We start from the raw sequence: 17,831 nt of genomic DNA, 5'->3' as shown, positions 1-17,831 counted from the left end.
TGAAACTGGCTTCAGGGGCTATTTAGTATGGTCCAAAAAGCTTTAAACCGCACATGCTCATAAAATAATCAACGTCGCCGGCATGCTCCACCTAGACGCAATGATGAGGTCGGTCCATTTGTCTCATGTATGAATTTGGGCCCAAAAATGTGCAAAATTACCCTAAATTTGCCACTTCAAACCAAAATGGCAGACTTCCTGTGTCTTTTAGCGAATGGTTTCTTGAGACTGTTTTGCGGGTTTACTCGTGATAGACATGTCTACCAAATTTCATGTTGTCAAATATAACCGTCTTCGGGGCCTGAATTTTTAGATGCAAAATGTCATCCAGTCGTAGTTAAGCTTTAAAGGACCCCTGGAAGTGTCCACAACGACTCTAAAATGGCCGCATGCGTGAATACATTTTGTTTACTGAAATGGATCCTAATGCGGAGGGGGGGGGAGAAAGGTTGCCCAGCCCTGCTGTAGACAATGAGCGGGAAGTAAATGTGATAAAAAGAAAATGACCGATGGTTGAGGCTGTGTCACGTATACGGTCAAGTGTAAGCTTTGTAAAACCAGAGACTAATAAAAAAAGAAGAAAAAAAAAAAAAAAAAAACATGAATGGAGCACAACGGCTGGCGAGTCTCCTCACTGTGCTCTGCTGTCGTCACACGTACTGTACCTGGCTCCCCTGTTTCTATGGCGACGGGAGCAGAGTTGCCACGGCAACCAGATAGGGAGCAGGAGGGGGGAAATGAAGAAAACAGGCGAGGCGGGCGTCATATGCACTGCACGAGTTTGTTTGCGTGTTTTTTTTTTGTTTTTTTTTAATAGAAAATTAACTAACCAAAGCAATAAAAAGTACAACTAGAACACTTTGGAAAAATAGACAGCACACACTTCACACAAATGTTTTTTTTGTTGTTTTTTTTAACAATTAAATTAGTGCATGTCGATTCTCATTTTGCAGATACTTCAATTGTGCCATCGTGATCCCCGCCCCACCCGCCCACCCACCAAAAAAATAAAGTGCATTTCACATTTAAAAACAACACACAATGCCGTTACTGTGACAACCCCCGCAACCCAAACCCCCCTCCCCACCCCCCCAGACATTCACAGGCTCCCCTCGAGTGTCGGGTTAGTTAGCTCGAACCACTTCCAGCCCCTCCTTGGCACAATTACACAATTACTTCCACTGTGTTTGTGTGACAGATAAGTGTGACAGTCGTTTGCTATTCTTACAATACAAAAGCCCTTTTTCGCACCATTTTAGTACCAGGGGGGCAAAAAAGTGGTGCGACCCAACTCCTTCCATTAAGAGTGACTGCTTTGGTAGCACCATGCACGGTGGTTAAGTCCCCCCATTTGGAAAGCATGCCGTATTATTATTATTATTTACACAACGTAGCCCGAGAAAAAAAAAAAAAAAACGATTTGTGTGTCACTACATTCAGAAAAAAAGGCTTTTACAGCGCCGTGTTATCATCGTACAACATAAGGAATTCAAGCCAAAAAAAATAGAACTTTTCAATGAATATAGCAAAATAGACTTTTTTTTTTTTTTGTGTGTGTCGTGATGTCAACACAGACCGGGGCCACGTCCCAAAAGTCTTCCGAGATCATTTGGAAGTGGCCCTGTTTAGCTCATAAGATCATTCAGAGGTCACTTGACTGTCTTCCGCCGGTTTAATCGATCACCCTCTTTCGCTTTGGCTTCAAGTAGCGTCGCTTTTTTTAGTCCGATGACGTCGCCGCGGCAGCATGCGGTGGAGCGCAAAAAAAAAACAAAAAAAAAAAAACGTAGTGGGAATTCTCTCCGGACGGGTCAAGGAAGACTGGCAGCAGCAGCATCCGCAAAAAAAGGTAAACACCCATGTATGTAGTGACACACTCCTCCCTCGAGGAGATCACATGCGGCCATGCAATTCAGAGCACAACAAACACGCACAAAAGACACTTGAGGTTACAACACTCAGGGCAGCTCAGGAAAGCGCACGACAAAACATGTAGAGTGTTTGTGTCACTTGATATGACATGTCTGTGATAAGTTTATGTTGTGCTGATATCGATAAAGATGTGTATCGGTCATCGTCTGTCCTCGTTACCGGCTGTAATTTGAGCTACTACTCCACGGGGGGTCGGTGCGATTCGTTTTTTGACTTTGTCATGAAAGAAGTTTGACGAGGTCAAATCAGCTGATTACGTAATCAGACGAGGTCATATTAAGTAAAAAAAAAAAAAATTACAGATCGGAAAAGCCCTCATTACAGGCTGTTATTTGAGACACTACTCGATGTGATTTGTTTTTTTTACTCCGTTACAATTGAGATTTGAACATCAAGTCCCACAAAACCAAATCAGCTGATTATGTAGTCATGTGAAGGCACATCAGCAGAATAATTTGAGTGACGGAAAGCCGTCATCACGGGCTTTAATTTCAGGTCGTGAAATTTCAGGTGGAATTCGTTTTTAGGCCTCGTTGCAGGAAAATGCCCATTTTTGGACAAAAGACAAAACATATCAAAGTAACAAAAGAATGACAGCTCCGTGAACCCCCTAATTAGAAATTTTGATTTGACGTACTACTCGGTGGGCTTTGTCGCAATTTCTTTTTTTTTCACGCAAAACAAATGAGCGAATTACATCATCGCATGAGCGTGAGCAACAAATGAAAATTCATCCATGAAGTCAATTTTTTTTTTTTTTTTTTTTCCAGCATGCGTCACATTTGATTATTCCTCTCATAGCCTTCACTCTGCGGGAAGAAATCACAGTAAGGGTGCGTAGATGTTATTGCTGTCTGAGTATTGCTTCACCACTCGGAAAATAACTACCGTCCAAAGGTTAGTTATTGCTGACATGAGAAAAAAGGTCGAGAGCTCTTTGAGCGCTTAAAAGCAGATGCGTCACTTTTATAATACAACTCCATTAGGGAAGTGTTTTTTTTTTTTCAAACCTTTATAGAGCACTTATTGGAAAACTGGGAAATCGACTGTATTTCTACAAATACAATTTTTCAAAAAAAATGTCTTTCATTTTCTTTAAAAAATGTAGATATGTGCTTTTTTTTTTTTGCACAAGAATGACATTACATAGACGGGAAAATAAAAGAAATAATAAAAATTAGAACGATGAAAAAAAAAAAAAGTCAAATAGTTTACGATTCATGTTAGAGGCTGGTACATATTTTTCACTGGACAGCAGCAACAATAGTGCTATTAATATGTAAAATGTTTATAAATGGGGGGGAAATTATTTATGATTTCAATATTTAAAAACATTTGAATGCTTTTTTTTTTAGTTATTTCAATAAGTGCCCCATAATTAGGTTCGATCATTCTAAGTGCCCTACAATGGGTTCATCCTTTTGTCGTTATAATGTGATTCCATTTAGTTGATTGGCTGAGAGAAGTCACATGGTTGTACTGCCATCCTAGTAAAAAAAAAAAATGGTGGAATTCTCTCGCATGGGCTGTGTTGGAACCTTCAACTGCGTCAACATTCAAAAATCAAGCAAATACAAGTGAGGTGGATGAATGTTACACTGCAGCCTCCAGTGATATGACAAACGGGGGGCGTGGGGGGGGGCGGTGGTCTCCCGCGATTGAGGGAGAGGGGCGTTATCGGTATGGTGGCGTCGAACACATTCACATACAAGAATCCAGTGAAAGACAAGAAGCGTTCCAAGGCCTCCTCATTTCCACCAGAGAAGCCGGTGTCTATTTTTAGACTGCCGCGCCTCTTTAGCTTGCCACGCACGTTCGGGGCAGTCGGCGGGCGGGCGGGGACGGATGCTGCTTCAGACTTGCTGCTGGGAGGGGATGAGGTGTGGGGGGGCTGGGATAAAAAAAAAAAAAAAAAAATAGGCCTGCGTGCTTGTCGTCGTCTGCCTGGTTTTTAATCTGCCTTTTGAGCGACCAATAATCCCGAAGGACGAGCACGTGGCGGCCGATGGGCCGCGTCGCTCCCCGTGCATGCGCGGGCATGTGATGGGCGCCCTCTGCAGAGCGGGGCGAGGGCGGGGCGTAGGAGAGGGTGGGGCTGGGATGGTGGGCAGCATGCAACATGGCCGCCTCAAGTGAGGAAGACACAGGTTAAAAAAAAAAACAACCCTCTCGTGGTGACAAGGAAAACTTGAACTCCCACGCCACTCCTCTTTGTGACCCAGGGGCGCCACCCGCTCTCGAAACCCGCCCGGGTCAGATTGCGCTAACCTTCTCAAACCCCTCCCAGATGAACCAAACCCCAGGATGACCCGCCCCCCCCAGCACCCTCTCTTGCAAAACCCACCCAGGTCAGTCCTCACCTTTGTGTCAACCAACCCAGGGGCGACGCCGAACGGTTCACCCATTCCTGCAAGCCGACCTCGGGGGTGTCCCCCTCTCTCAAAACCCGCCAAGGTGAACCAGCCCGGGGGCGATCCTCTCTCTTTCAAGTGGCGCCCGGGTCAGATTGCTCCGACCCAGGGGCAACTCTCAAAATCCATAAGGTGAACCACCCTCTCCGAACCTACCCGGGTCCGTTCACCCATTTGTGTCAACCAACACAAGGGCGCCCCTTCCTTAAATCCTACCTAGGAATCCCCCTCCCCCCCCCCCCACCCACTCTCTCTCTCTCTCCTAAAACCCAAACGCTCCGTGAACTGGGTCAGACGTCGCTGGGAGTCCGCGCCCGCTGCGCCACGCTGGCGGGAACGCAGCCGCAGCACACCAACCACAGCGCCTTCTGGATCTCCTGGTTCCGGAAGGCGTAGATGACCGGGTTGATGACGGAGTTGTAGGTGGCGGGGACCAACGTGGCGTAGGTGTACAGCGGCGGGTACGTGTAGTCGGCGACGAGCGAGTAGACGGTGAAGGGCATCCAGCAGGCGGCGAAGGTGCCCAGGATGATGGCCAAGGTGGAGACGCCTTTGCGCGTGGTGACGTAGTGCGGCGAGGCGGCCAGGAAGTGGTGCTGCAGGGCAATCTGGTGGGCGTGTCGCATGACGATCTTGCAAATCTGCACGTAGAGCTGCAGCATGAGGCCGAAGAGGAGCAGGAAGGAGACGGAGAGCACGGCGATGTTGTTCTTGGTGAGCGGGCGCACCACGCTGCACGTGGCCTCCTGGGCCAGACAGTTGACCCCCGTGACGGGGAGCAGACCCAGGCACAGCGACAGCCCCCAAAGGAGGACCAGCATGGTGTACGTGAAGGCGGCCGTGCGCTCAGAGTTGTAGGTCAGGGCGTAGTACAGCGACAGGTAGCGGTCGATGGTGATGGCCAGCAGGCTGAAGACGGACGCCGAGAAGGAGGCCACCACCAGGCCCACGGTGAGGAGCTGCGCCGAGTCCGAGTGGAGCAGGTAGGCGCAGGTGAAGTGCAGCACCAGGCCCAGGCCGGCCAGCAAGTCGGCCAGAGCCAGGCTGCCGATGAGCAGGAACATGGGCGCCCGCAGCGCCGGGTTCTGCCAGATCACCAGGACCACCAGAGCGTTCTCGCAGGCGATCAGAGTCCCCGAGGTGCACAGGACGATGTCCCAGGGGTTGACCAGCAGGGGGAGCTGGCGGGGCGACAGCGACTCCTCGGCGGGGAACGTCGCCGGCATGCTGGCGTTGTCGGTGGGCCCGCCTCCGCCGCTGGCCCACGCCGTGGGCTCCGGGCTCGGCCAGTTGGGAGTGGCCGGTGGCTCTTCGCTCATTGTGGCCCCCGTCTGAGAACACAGTCAAACTCCGTTAGGACATTGCCTGTTTTTTATTTCCGGATGGATCTGCATGCGCAAGTGTTTCGCAACCGTTTTACGGCACAAAGATTAGGGCATGGACCCAGGCAAAGAGAACCTCGCGACATTTTGGCTCTTTAAACAAAGCATGAATCTTAAAAACATCATTCAAATGCCTTGGTGGGGATCTGTGCGCCCAAGTTGGTAAATAGGACAGTTTGGATTTGTGATAAAAGGGCATGAATCGTAATGACAAAAAGTCATTCATACGGTGGAGGTCTGTGGCCGTTTTTCAATACGGCACTTTTGCCCTGACTTAAAATGCATTTTCCAACATCTTCATGAGCAAAATCCATTAGTATTTTTTGAATTGGTGAATAGGACCGTTTTTTAATCACATTTGGCAACATTTCAAAATATATTTCAACCGTTCTCAACATTTTTCATGAATTTCTGAATGAATTATGCATGCATCAGGATGAGAAAATGTCGTTAATAGGACGCTGAGTTTAGCAGGATTGTGTTCAAACTACTCATCTGATTTTTGGACGAGAGAAACAGAACCTTTGAAATGTTTGTGTACAGGTCAGGTTTTCTATTTCCATTTCAATGGGTTTTTCTCAACATGTTCACTACTTTGTGAATATACAATGCATGTACGTGATCGTTAATATGCCTTAGTGGAGTTGTGCGCCCCAAATTTGGGGAAATTGGACAATTTTGACCAATGTTCATCAACATGCAATGCATTTGAACATGTTCATAAATTTGTGAACGAATGACAAAAATTCATTAATATGCCTTCTTAGAGGTCAAGGGCCCAAATGTTCGAAATCATCAATCACACTCATTAATATGCCTTGGCGGAGGTCAACGCAACAGGAAAGTTTTTCGCAACTTTTGCAAAGCATTTTTCAACATTGTCATTCATTTTGGAACCAATAATTACAATTTATGACAAAAAAATCATTAATATGCTTTCATGGAGGCTGATAAATATGACCGTTTCTACTATTTTTTTTTATCAACATGCATTGCGTTTTAACATTTTCATGAATTTGTGAATGGAGAATGCATGACCAAAATGTATTAGTATGCCTTGGCGGTAAGTAGCCCGCAAACCATTCATTCATGCATTCTCCAAACCTCTTATCTCCAAATGTTAAATAAGACCATTTTCGGGGGGGGGGGGGGGGGGGCAACACTGCAATCCATTATTCACACATTTTCGTGATGCAAATTCATTGATATGCCTGTTTGGATGTAGTCGCTTATGTAAAACCGACTCAGCTGATCCCCACAAAACTTTGTGCGTGGCCTCAGGAAACGGACCTCATGAAATTCGTGACACAAAGGACGATTTTACATTTCCGAATGAATAGCCGTGAACCCCGCACGACACAATTCAGTCACATGTGGGCTAAGTATCCAAAAATGTTGCTGAGGTCTGAGCCCTGCGCTGACTAACAAAGACACGCATCCCCGCGACATGAGTCTATGATCAAAAGAGGTGGGCGAAGGGCGTCAAAGCACATCGCGGGCCACATTGGCGAACGGAAAATGAACGCCGGTGGCAGGAGGCCGAGCCACGCCACCCCACCCCGCGCAACAGCAGCATGCACCCAAAGTGGCCATATGTTACCGCTACTGCTATTCCTGCTGCTCCACGTCAGCAGAAAGGATGCTGGAGTGGGAGGGAAAAGTGCGGGGGGGGGGGGGGGGGTAATGGATGCATGGGTTATTTTCCCACCCCGGCGTGTCATGGATGCTCAATGCGGCTTACCTTGAGACTCGGTGAGCTGACGCTGGAGCCGTTCAGAGGCAACCTTTTGCGTCCATGGCGGCGGATGGAGAGGAGAGGAGAGGAGAGGAGGAGGCGGGGGGGGGGAGGTAGTCCAGGGGGGGGGAGGGATGCGGCTCCTCTTTCGGCTTGGTGATGCGAGGATGGATAGAGCGAGAGAGAAAGAGAGAGAGGAGAAGACTGCGGCTGCGTGCATGCGAGAGGAGGGGAAGGGGCTGGTGCACGGATGGAGAAGGGAGGAGGAGGGGACCTGCGTCTGGCGCGCCTTCCAAAGGAACAGGAGGATTGTTCCTCGTATACTTCCTGCCCGTGAAGCCCATCGCCGATCATGAGTGAGCGGGGGGGGGGAAAAAAAAAAACAAAAAAAAAACGATTCCTGATAAAAAAGAATTGGCCTGGCAGCATGGTAGTCAAGTGGTTTGATGATGCCTCACAATTGTGAAGTTGCAGGTTATTTTTCAACTGCAATTTTTTACGAAGCTTGGAACCGATATATGCTTGAGTACAATCTTGGAATTGATGTGGGGAAAATAATAAGAATTGATCCTTAAATACGTTTCTTTTTCTGTAAAATACAACCGTTGAACGACACACCAAAGACGTACAACTAATATGGTATTTGAATTTGGCTTTGCAAAGTGTGCAAATTATTTTGGGATTTCTTTCAATGAACCATCACAACTTTTTAAAGTAAAACCACCTAAAAGTCCGTCTTTGCGACGGTGACTCTCCTCTTAAGTTTGGCTGCAGAGGTCAGCTGCAACATCAAGTAAATAAAACTGAGTGAATTTGTTTTGGTGCGTTACCTAATTTAAATTAATCTCCATAGTTAATGCTTCAACTTTGACAGCCCCAGTTTTTGTTAAGTCTTATTAGATTTAGTTTGTATTTTTTAACATATGGCGCATCTCTGGAAATGAGCCCTAAAATGGCCATTTAAAAAGGCAAGATACTTTTTTTGTGTTTCTACTCTACTTTGATGTCGCAAAGTAAACCGTCTTCAGTGGCTGAATTTTTTGTTTATCCCTGGAAACAAGCTGTAAAAAGGACTTCTTCAAACCTAAACAGCAGACTTCGAGTGTCTTCTTAGGCGTAGGCTCTTGAGATTTTTTTGTGGGTCTGCTTATGATCGCCATGTCTACCAAATTTCACATTGCTCGGTGAAACTTTCTTGTGCGGCACCTCCCCGCGGGACCCGATGTGTTAAAAATAGCTCTTGTTGCAGCGGAAGTGAACGTCATTAGCAGGTAGCACCACTAAGCGGCGACATGGAGCCGCTATGAGTCATCGCTGTGACTTTGAACCAAAGAGAGTACATCGCCTCAAGACTGGCTTTATTTCTTTTTCTTTAAAACAGAAAATGATCACGATTCAGGCCTTTTCCTCCTCCTCCATTGCTCCCTCACGTTAAACTCACCAACACCTACAAAACGGTATCAAAAGTGCACCATAGTGTTATTAATACATCTCTGACATTTTCCAATAATATCTTGTTTTTTTTTGTAATATTTATACAAATACCATTCTGTACACTGTAGAAATACACAATCCATGTTGCCCCTTGTATCTTCTTAGTTTATGATGATTCCCAACTCGGGTGAGGGGAAACGTTATGAATGATTAAAGGCTCATTCATCCCTCAAACTAGAACGCCACTCAAAAACAAAACATCTGTACAAACAGGCGCGTTACGCCTTTAAAAGAAAGTATCCGTGACGCCATTTTGTTCGTTATTGTCCAACGGGCTCCTGCGCCAATGCGGCCAATGTCCGGCTGTCCTCGTCCCGAGTTTAGTCCCTGGACTGGTAGAAGAGGATGTAGCCCGACTCGGAGTTCTTGGAGATTTCCGAGGTGAGGCCGTAGAACTCCTCGATGGCCTGCGCGTCAATTTTCTGCACGCACACACACACAGCGATTAAAAAAAAAAAAAAAAAAAAAAAAAGGTCAAATTTTATATGTAAAGCAGGAAATCAAATGTTCGTCTTCACCTCCACAATGTCGTCATCGAATAGCAACCAGAAGTCGTGACTTTTGACGATGGCGATGTAGTGGCCTCGGTTCGGACCACTGGGGAGAAAAACAGATTGAAAGGTGGAATAAATAAATGAGCCCCAAAAAAAAAAAATAACCTGGTATCTACTAGGGATAAGGGATTTAAAAGGGGAGTCTTTTAATTGTGTCTAAAGAACATGGTACCTTTATTTGGTATTTTTTTGGGAGGGGCATGGTGAGATTTAAGTATAAACAATACGGTACTGTTTTTTCTTCAGTATTTGTGTTCCTAAAATTTGGCATTTTTATAGGAACACAATTTGACTCGATGTTAACATCAATTTTAGGACTGTTGCGTCCTTACCTCCCACAATGCACCACCACGGCGACCAGGTCGTAGAGCCTCTCGGGATTGGTGGCGTCTCCGGACGTGTTGAAGAGGCGCAGCTCGAGCGGGAAGACGACGCGGTACGACAGCTTGGTGTAGCGCTGCAGCTGCTCCATGTACTTGAAGCGCTTCAGGTGCAGGGCCAGGATCATCGGCAGCTTCTTCACACGCATCCTGTGGCGCCGGAGGCGGGGCGACAGTCAAGCCGGGGTAAACACTTATAAACGACACCAATTCCAGCTGGGTTTTTTTTTTTTTCCCCACTCAGATGTTTTTGAAAGATTATCCTGAGCGATTATCCCGCGGTGTGGTCACGGTGTTATTTTTAGTACCCGGTCTGCATCGTAGTTAATAGCTCAACTAACAGGGTTGGAGGTATCGTTATCTGTGAAGTGCGCGGTGTTGGTCATCTGGTTTACACTGCACGATAAGTGCAGAAAGATGCTGATTTTTTTTTTTTTTTTTTTTTTTTTTTTTAATCGTCCTGTGTGGGGTCGCCCACACTTTACAAATGTGCTAAAGATGTCGACGCATACCTCTTGTGTGCCTCCTGCTTGCTCCTACATTCTTCACAGTAGTATTTGTACTCGCTGCACAGTGTCTCCGTGTTGCTGAAGCCTCTGCGGGGTGAAACACGGCTCAATTTGACTCGAGCACACGTTTGATTCCCGCCACGGACGAAGGCAGGCCATGTGAAAGGGGCCGTTACCTGAGGCAGTGTGTGATGGAGGTATTCTGTTCTACATCCACAGAAAGGTCCAGAAAGTCCTCATCTTTGCTGCTTATCTGGAAGGAAAAGATGGACAAAGATGATGCAGTTCTACTCCAGACATTTGGAAATACATGAGGGTAAATGTTTGGGTGTGATTTTCATTAACGCCCTTTAATTGAATTGATGTTTGATGCATTGATACTTTTTTTCCCCCTGTTTTTAAACGTAGTGCTAATGTTAGAACTGCACATAAAATGTCAATTAAAAATGATACTTTTAACGAACAAGTCATCTACCTTGTTTTTGGGGAAAACAGGACAGACTACGCTTCTGCATATTAACCTTGGGGGTGCTTGGTGTTCCACAGGGTTCCGTTTTGGGCACCCTTCTGTTTTCATTGTATTTGCTGCCCATGGGTTCCATCTTAAGAAAGCATGGTATTAAAGTGCTCTATAAATAAAGTTGAGTTGAGTCTAGACAGCAAACAAGCTGAAAGTGAATCAACAGCGCCTCTGCAGGTCGGAGGTGAGTACTGGACTCCATTTTGTGACTGATCAATAAATCAATTGAGCATTTTTTTTTTTTTTACAATTAATAAATTGACAAATTTATGAATAAGCTACGTAAAAAAAAAAAAGGTTTGCAATTATACATTGACAAGAAAAGATGGCGCCCTGCGATACTTGGTGGATTTTGTTACCGTTTCACAGGTGAGGCAGCGGGTCTCGTTGGTGAGGGTGCCTTGGAAGATCTCGTGCACCCAGGTGGGCGCGGGCGCGGCATTGCTGTTGTTGTTCTGCGAGTCCAGGGTGCCGTTGGCCAGGCGGCCGTTGGTCTTCTCCTGCTTGCGCTCCTCCTGGAGCAGGTCGGCGATGGTGTTGAGCAGGTAATTCAGGAACTCGTGAGCGTCCTGCTGCATGTAGTTATCAAACAGCTCTGCGTACAGACAAAACGAGGAGGCTATGAAATGAAATGCTGAAAATCGCCCCCATGAACTCGATTCAACCGACAAAACCATGAATGCCTGAGCATTGTTCTCCTTCTTACCGTTCTCTTTGCGCAGGCGCGTGATGAACTTCTTTGGCGGTATGACGCCGACTTTCCTCTTTTGATTCGCGATGCTATGGAAGAGGTCGGCCAGGCAGGTGAGCAGGTTCTCCTTGCGCCGAGGCTGCCCGCGATACGCCAGGATCTTCTCCCGGAAAGGCCGGCAGAAGTACAGCGCCTGCAGCACCGAGTTGCAGTAGCAGGTGTTCCCGAACTGGAACAGAAAGGAGCTTGTGCTTTACATGCGCGGATACATCGGGGAAAAACAGCACAACCGGTGAAGGTGACGTACGTTGACCAGGCCGAAGTAGTGCTCATTGACCGGAAACTGCTCAGATCCAATCTCTTTCTCCAGAGCAGAGGCATTGGCGCCCTGTGAAGGCCAAAACAAGACATCAGGCGTTATTATCTCGGTCGTCCGAACACAAAAGCGAATAGCCGACGCGCTTTGTGTTCTCAAGGTCATTTTGGTCACAAGGAAGTGAACTTCCTCGTAGCCATTCACTGGGAGAATGGATGTCGCTGCGTGTGTACAAATAGCCAGGGATCACGGAAGAAAGAAGTCAAGTGTGTATTTACAGTCAACACAAGGTCGGTGTGAGAGACGCAGCTCTAGTAGGTGATACTTAGCTTAGAGAACTCCCAGTAAATGTTTCCTTTACTTCCTGCCAATAAGACTTATGTATCCATTAGGGCTGCACAATTAGTCAGAGTCAAATCAACATTACAGTGTATCAAAATGCAATTTTGGGGGAAAAAAAAAACTCTGGTGCATTCAAAATCCTTAAATTCTGCCTCAAAAAAAATTTTCAGCGAGCTGACGTATGATAGCTACACTATCAAATAAACACATCATTAGAATAAACTATTTAACATACAATTGTTCACAAAGATCATGCGCTTTATAATACTTTTAAAAATTTGTTTGCATCATTGTCGTTATCCGATTTATGATTTACTGATTCATGTTTAGGCCACACTTGTTTGGGAACTTTTTGTTAAATTGTTTTGGTGAACGCCTAACCTCCAAGACCAAAACATGTATGCATAATGAATCTGCTAGTTTATTGCAATACAGGTTACTTTATTTCTTGTGATTGTTAAAAAAAATCCATGGGAAGAGGACCTTGAAAAAAATATATTGAAGCGAAATTCGATTATTTTTCCACATCGTTCAGCCCTAGACTTGAGGATGCGAATTGTTTTATATTCATGGCCTGCAGGCGTTTATCATACTATTTCAGTCATTATGACTTTACGACTCCGTTAGGGTAGGTCAGAGAAAGGCCGGGGCGCGTTCCTACTTACGTACAGGAACGGAATTCGGTCGTAAAGCGAGGACCCTTGATTATGCGGTTGGAGTGGACAAGGAGCTCGTAACGCTCCACAACTGCGCAGCTGATGTTCAACCATGTCGTCATTGCCTTGCGTTCGGAATACCAAGCAGCTTGTCAAGGCCAAGCATCTCATCTTGGCTCTTGCGTGCCGTTCCCTATCCCCAACAACATTCAATCGTTTGCTCGTCTATTCTCCAGGTGTGCGCCCCAGTTGTTCACGAGCTGTCACTTGTAGGCTGCTTGTTAGCCTGACATTAGCTAGGTGGCTAACTAGCGCCCTTCGCTGCTACAAACAGGGGTTCGATTAGCACACTAATGTACACAATCGGCGCAACGGAAAGCAGGCCAAGACGCTGCAGAAGACCGCACGCAACTCACCATGGTACAAAAAGAGGCAAATTTGGAGACTGTCATTAGGATTTCCATTCAGCCAGCGCCATCTTCCATGCACACACCGCCTCGCTCAAGCAGATCAGCTCCGGATGACTGCTTTGCTAGAGCAGCGGCTAGGCTACCAGGCAGCGGACGGGAACAGAGGCAGAAACAGAAAAGCGAGAGCATTCACTCCAAGTTACTTCCGCGTCGGGCAACTGGCCAAGTCAACACAGAGCACGTGAAGAGATTACGGCTGAAAAGCGAGAGGAGTTACTGCGTGTTACTTCCGCATTGGGCGGCACACTCGCCGCTAGTTGTTTTTGTTTAATTTGACACCGAGTATCTGTCATTTTAGGTCATACAAGTCACGTGTAAAAACGAATAAAGGTGGGCTTGTAACCACGTTCGACAAGCGCAATTATGTCATCTAAATCGACAAAGTAGTACGCTCACGCACGGCTGCAAAGCCGAAAACTAGTGCATTTCTTGCACATGCGTGTTTGTGATGTATGAACCCCGTTTCCGCCTGAAATAAATTTAGGTATCGTGCAAACCAAAATAAATAATAAAATAAAGGAATACATGAAAATGCGATTATAAAGAACAAAAAAAATCTGAAGAATTTCTGCCACAGGATAGATACGTTTATTATTTGAAAATTTATTCGTTTGACTTAAGGCAAAACGGTCCATTTTATATATTTTATAGATGCTTTATTAATGATGATTAGATTAAAAAAATACTAGTGGAAACTGGACAATTTGCATTATGTCGTTAAGTTATAAGTATGGAATACTAAGTCCTAATTAATTGATGCCAATGTGGAATCTTGAAAATACAATTTTACAATGAAACAATTTTCATGCCCTCTATTTTGTCCCTTAACATTTTGCAAAAACCCATAGCTTTCTCGAATTTATGTGATCCAGGCTCAGTGCAAGTCATTGTTTCTGTCTTTTGCGTTAAGGCAATTGCACAGGGCAGCCCCATTTGTCAGCCACCAAGGCGGTGCTTGAGGTCCTCAAGTCTCTCTTTCCGCCGTACCCGCCATCTTGTTGAGACCCGGGGTAAGGTATTCTCCGGTTAAAATTACAAATTTCACCCACAAATATTCCCTTTTCGTCGACATTTGCACTTGCGTATGTAGCACAACACCCTTCTTGTTGGCTTGTGGTAAAATAGCCTACTAACTCACGGGGAAAGAATCGTAAAGCCCGTAAGTGTGAGCCTGAGCTGCGGCGTGGTTCTCCATGTGGGCCTCGAAGGCAACTTTACCATAATTTTTACACACATTCGACACTTCTTCACCTATAACAATTGTAATTTTTGTTTGTTTGCAATAGTTGCCAATGTTACCAAATGTGCTAAGACATGTTTGTATTGTTGTAAGCGTCTCCATGTGACGCAGAGCTGTTAGCGGTTACATACGATAGTCTAATAATATGCAGCAATAGTTGCGATTGAGGGAGTAAAGGGTTAAAATATACACGCGAATCCATATGTCAATCATCATACAACTGCAAAAAAAAAAAAAAAAAATCCCCAAGACTCGTTCCTGGTCATATCTCATGCATAAGGACTTTTTTCTGTCCTTACAGTAATCAGGCATCATGACTAACACCAGAGGCAAGAGGAGGGGGACCAGGTACATGTTTAGCAGGCCATTCCGCAAGCATGGTGAGTGTTTTCCCTAAGTTGTGCAAGCGCCTGCTGTTGCACGTTTATACTGAATTTCCTTCCAAATTGACAGGCCCGATTCCCCTGTCCACTTACATGCGCATCTACAAGAAGGGCGACATTGTTGACATCAAGGTAAGGGTTTGATCATGTAGATTTGCAATTAAGAGATACAAATAAATGAATCAATAGGTCTTTTTTATGCAACAGTTATTTATGTAACATGGGTTAACAATTGTATACGTTCTGGATGCAGGTTGTTGGCGTTTTATGATCCTCAGTTTTTAGTATCTATCTTAAGTAATAATTAACAATGTATCTTAAAATTCTAGTGTATAATTATACCAAATGAATAAAAATCCCAAACTACATTAAAATATTACATTGAAAAATTCAAAATTGTAATTGATGACTGACTGCTTGTGCACACTTTCTCCTCAGGGCACAGGTACCATTCAGAAGGGTATGCCACACAAATGCTACCATGGCAAGACGGGGCGTGTGTACAACGTCACCCAACATGCCGTCGGCGTCATTGTCAACAAGCAGGTCAAGTAAGTACACGCACAGGATTTATTTGCTTCCAAAATGATTGATCAGTTGCTTGGACTGAGGAGAGAGGTAAGGCAACCCCACATTCACTTTGCCGCGCGGACAGTTTGTGTCCACTGTGGTCATTCATGTGGGGGAAAGCACTTGGACCTCCAGCATCCTCGGTCTCGACCGCTCTGTTGGAACTGTGGCGCTTGGGGGGGGTTACATCAAACAATGGCAGATATTTAAAACCGCCGATGTGGGGCAAGAAAGCGAAAGCGGTCCCGGTGAGAGAGCGAGCTCCCCTTTTCAAACGTTTGGGTTCCGGGTGGTTTGTCCCTGCAGGGGCAAGATCCTGGCCAAGAAGATCAACGTGCGCATTGAGCACGTGAAGCACTCAATGAGCCGCGCCAGCTTCCTGAAGCGCGTCAAAGAGAACGACAGCAAGAAGCTGGAGGCAAAGCAGAACGGCACCTGGGTGGAGCTCAAGCGCCAGGTAGGAAGGAGCGCACCGATAACGGTGGCCAAAAAGCCATTTGTGTTGTTGTTCTTGGCAATCCGCTTCTAATGTAACTTTTTATTGTCGCATATGTTCTCTGCAGCCTGCTCCTCCTCGCGAGGCTCATTTTGTCAGCACCAAGAAGAACCAGCCTCAGCTGCTGGAGCCCATCCCATATGAGTTCATGGCATAACGTGCCTGTTGAAATAAAAATGTTTGTACACAACTGTCACTGTTTGTGCTTCTCCTTTTACTTTATTTACAAAGCATAAGGAACAGGGAATCTCAAATTAAAATACAACGAAAAGTTGTAATTATTGTTAAAGTCAGAATATTACAGTATGCAAACGAAATGTGTCTTTTAAAGACAACACTTGCATATTTTAGAGATCAGATTAAAATCAGAATTACATTTTATACAATTTGATTTTTTATTATTTACTTATATGTAGAGCACTTTAAAATACAACCTGCAGCGGACAGGCAAAAATAATTATAGTTTGTTATGTGATGACAAAAAAACAACGAGAAACCGCTTTATCGTATGTAATTGATAGATTGACATGTAATTCGTCGCAAACCGAGGATCCTTTTAGTTGTAGTAGTGTCAGAAAAGGTCCACTAGGGGGAGGTGTGCATCAAGTAATTTTTTTTTTTGCAAAAACCTTTTTTTTGTTTTTGTTGGACCCGAAAGGAAACAGTAGTAGTTTATTTGCGTTGTCGTAAATATTACAGAAAACAACTATTATTAAAATAACAATAACATGTAGTGTAGCTTCTTCCACTTACACCTCTTTGTTTGAATCCCCTGAAGTAGACAGCATTCAATAAACCGTAATTATAATTCCCCAAAATTAAAAAACAAATATCATGAAAAGGACGGAACATTTTTTTTTCTACGTGTGAGGAAAACCACTTGTTTAATCAGTGCAAGCTCAACATGGCTGACTGCTAATGTGACAAATGGGTTTATCTCTTCCAACCTGGGTACTTCATCCAATATTGACACAAATTAGCACCAATCTGCCCAGCTAGCGCCGAGGTGACAGGATGAAATGTGGGTATGTGATAAAGAACATTTTATTTTGACTCATGTAAAGATGCTAAATTCTCGGTAAGCATGTGGAAACTTTACATAATGCACATGCCAGAAACCAGCACTGTTTATTGTTGTATAAAATGAACATCTCTGGCTTGAATGTTTTTAAAAAAAAATGTTTTTAAAAAAAATAATATTTCTCTTGTCTGTTTTCAGAATTGCATCGTTTTCACCGTGGCAAACCTTGAAGGCCCCCGAGGTCAGGAAATTCAGTCTTATCGGTGCTGAGTTGTATAAGGGATAAGATAAAAGATGGGAAAACAAAATGCAATTAATCAACTAGCGAGTTGGCAGGCAAAGCCCCTTCGTATTGATCCAGGGTGTCTGCATTTTTGCTTGTAGTGTTGGAGATAAGGAGGCGCTGATAAGTTGGGATGCTTGTATTCCATCCTGCTTTATCATTAAGTCAAAAACGAACTAAGAATTCATGCTGTTCACAGTATTTAAGTCATTATTTAATACAGGTTAACAATTAGTCAGGCGACAATGAACCAAAATGAAAAACAAAACAAAAACGAAAACATCATTTCAGAAGAAGCCATCAAAAATGTGAAATAAATTAGCCAGCAGCCAAGTTAGAATGAGCGAATCTAAAAAATATATCGAGAGATATTTTTTGGGCAACTGCACCTTACACAGCTCAGAGGTCTGAGCATTTGCGTGATGACTCACGGGGGGTTACTTATT

The 17,831-nt window shown here is 44.9% G+C and overlaps 3 protein-coding genes across 4 annotated transcripts; 1 reads left to right on the top strand and 2 right to left on the bottom strand.

Annotated features, from left to right (window-relative positions):
* Window positions 1-762: 762 nt before the first annotated feature.
* On the bottom strand, window positions 763-7,584 carry gpr12 (G protein-coupled receptor 12). Its single transcript, XM_086020065.1, has 2 exons — window positions 7,467-7,584; window positions 763-5,674 (listed from the first exon to the last, which is right to left on the bottom strand). The coding sequence occupies exon 2, from the start codon at window positions 5,660-5,662 to the stop codon at window positions 4,634-4,636; it is 1,029 nt and encodes a 342-aa protein (XP_085876191.1). The 5' UTR covers window positions 5,663-5,674; window positions 7,467-7,584; the 3' UTR covers window positions 763-4,633.
* Window positions 7,585-8,801: 1,217 nt separating this feature from the next.
* Window positions 8,802-13,834, bottom strand: usp12a (ubiquitin specific peptidase 12a). Its single transcript, XM_086021304.1, has 9 exons — window positions 13,339-13,834; window positions 11,916-11,996; window positions 11,624-11,837; window positions 11,277-11,512; window positions 10,574-10,650; window positions 10,401-10,484; window positions 9,841-10,038; window positions 9,473-9,551; window positions 8,802-9,376 (listed from the first exon to the last, which is right to left on the bottom strand). Exons 1-9 carry the CDS (start codon window positions 13,384-13,386, stop codon window positions 9,275-9,277), a joined length of 1,119 nt encoding a protein of 372 aa, XP_085877430.1. The 5' UTR covers window positions 13,387-13,834; the 3' UTR covers window positions 8,802-9,274.
* Window positions 13,835-14,312: 478 nt separating this feature from the next.
* On the top strand, window positions 14,313-16,277 carry rpl21 (ribosomal protein L21). Of its 2 annotated transcripts, none has more exons than XM_086021305.1 (6): window positions 14,313-14,402; window positions 14,934-15,012; window positions 15,086-15,147; window positions 15,454-15,566; window positions 15,892-16,042; window positions 16,149-16,277. In XM_086021305.1, exons 2-6 carry the CDS (start codon window positions 14,946-14,948, stop codon window positions 16,236-16,238), a joined length of 483 nt encoding a protein of 160 aa, XP_085877431.1. In that variant the 5' UTR covers window positions 14,313-14,402; window positions 14,934-14,945; the 3' UTR covers window positions 16,239-16,277. The 2 variants fall into 2 exon arrangements, with proteins under 2 accessions (XP_085877431.1, XP_085877432.1); XM_086021306.1 differs by lacking the exon at window positions 14,313-14,402 and adding an exon at window positions 14,422-14,551.
* Window positions 16,278-17,831: the final 1,554 nt, after the last annotated feature.

This window comes from Filicampus tigris, chromosome 21, assembly GCF_054856515.1.
Source record: "Filicampus tigris isolate MCC_2025a chromosome 21, RoL_Ftig_1.0, whole genome shotgun sequence".
Taxonomy (NCBI): Eukaryota; Metazoa; Chordata; class Actinopteri; order Syngnathiformes; family Syngnathidae; genus Filicampus; species Filicampus tigris.
The sequence above is the reverse complement of the archived record's forward strand: the minus strand, read 5'-3'. Positions and strand labels throughout refer to the sequence as shown.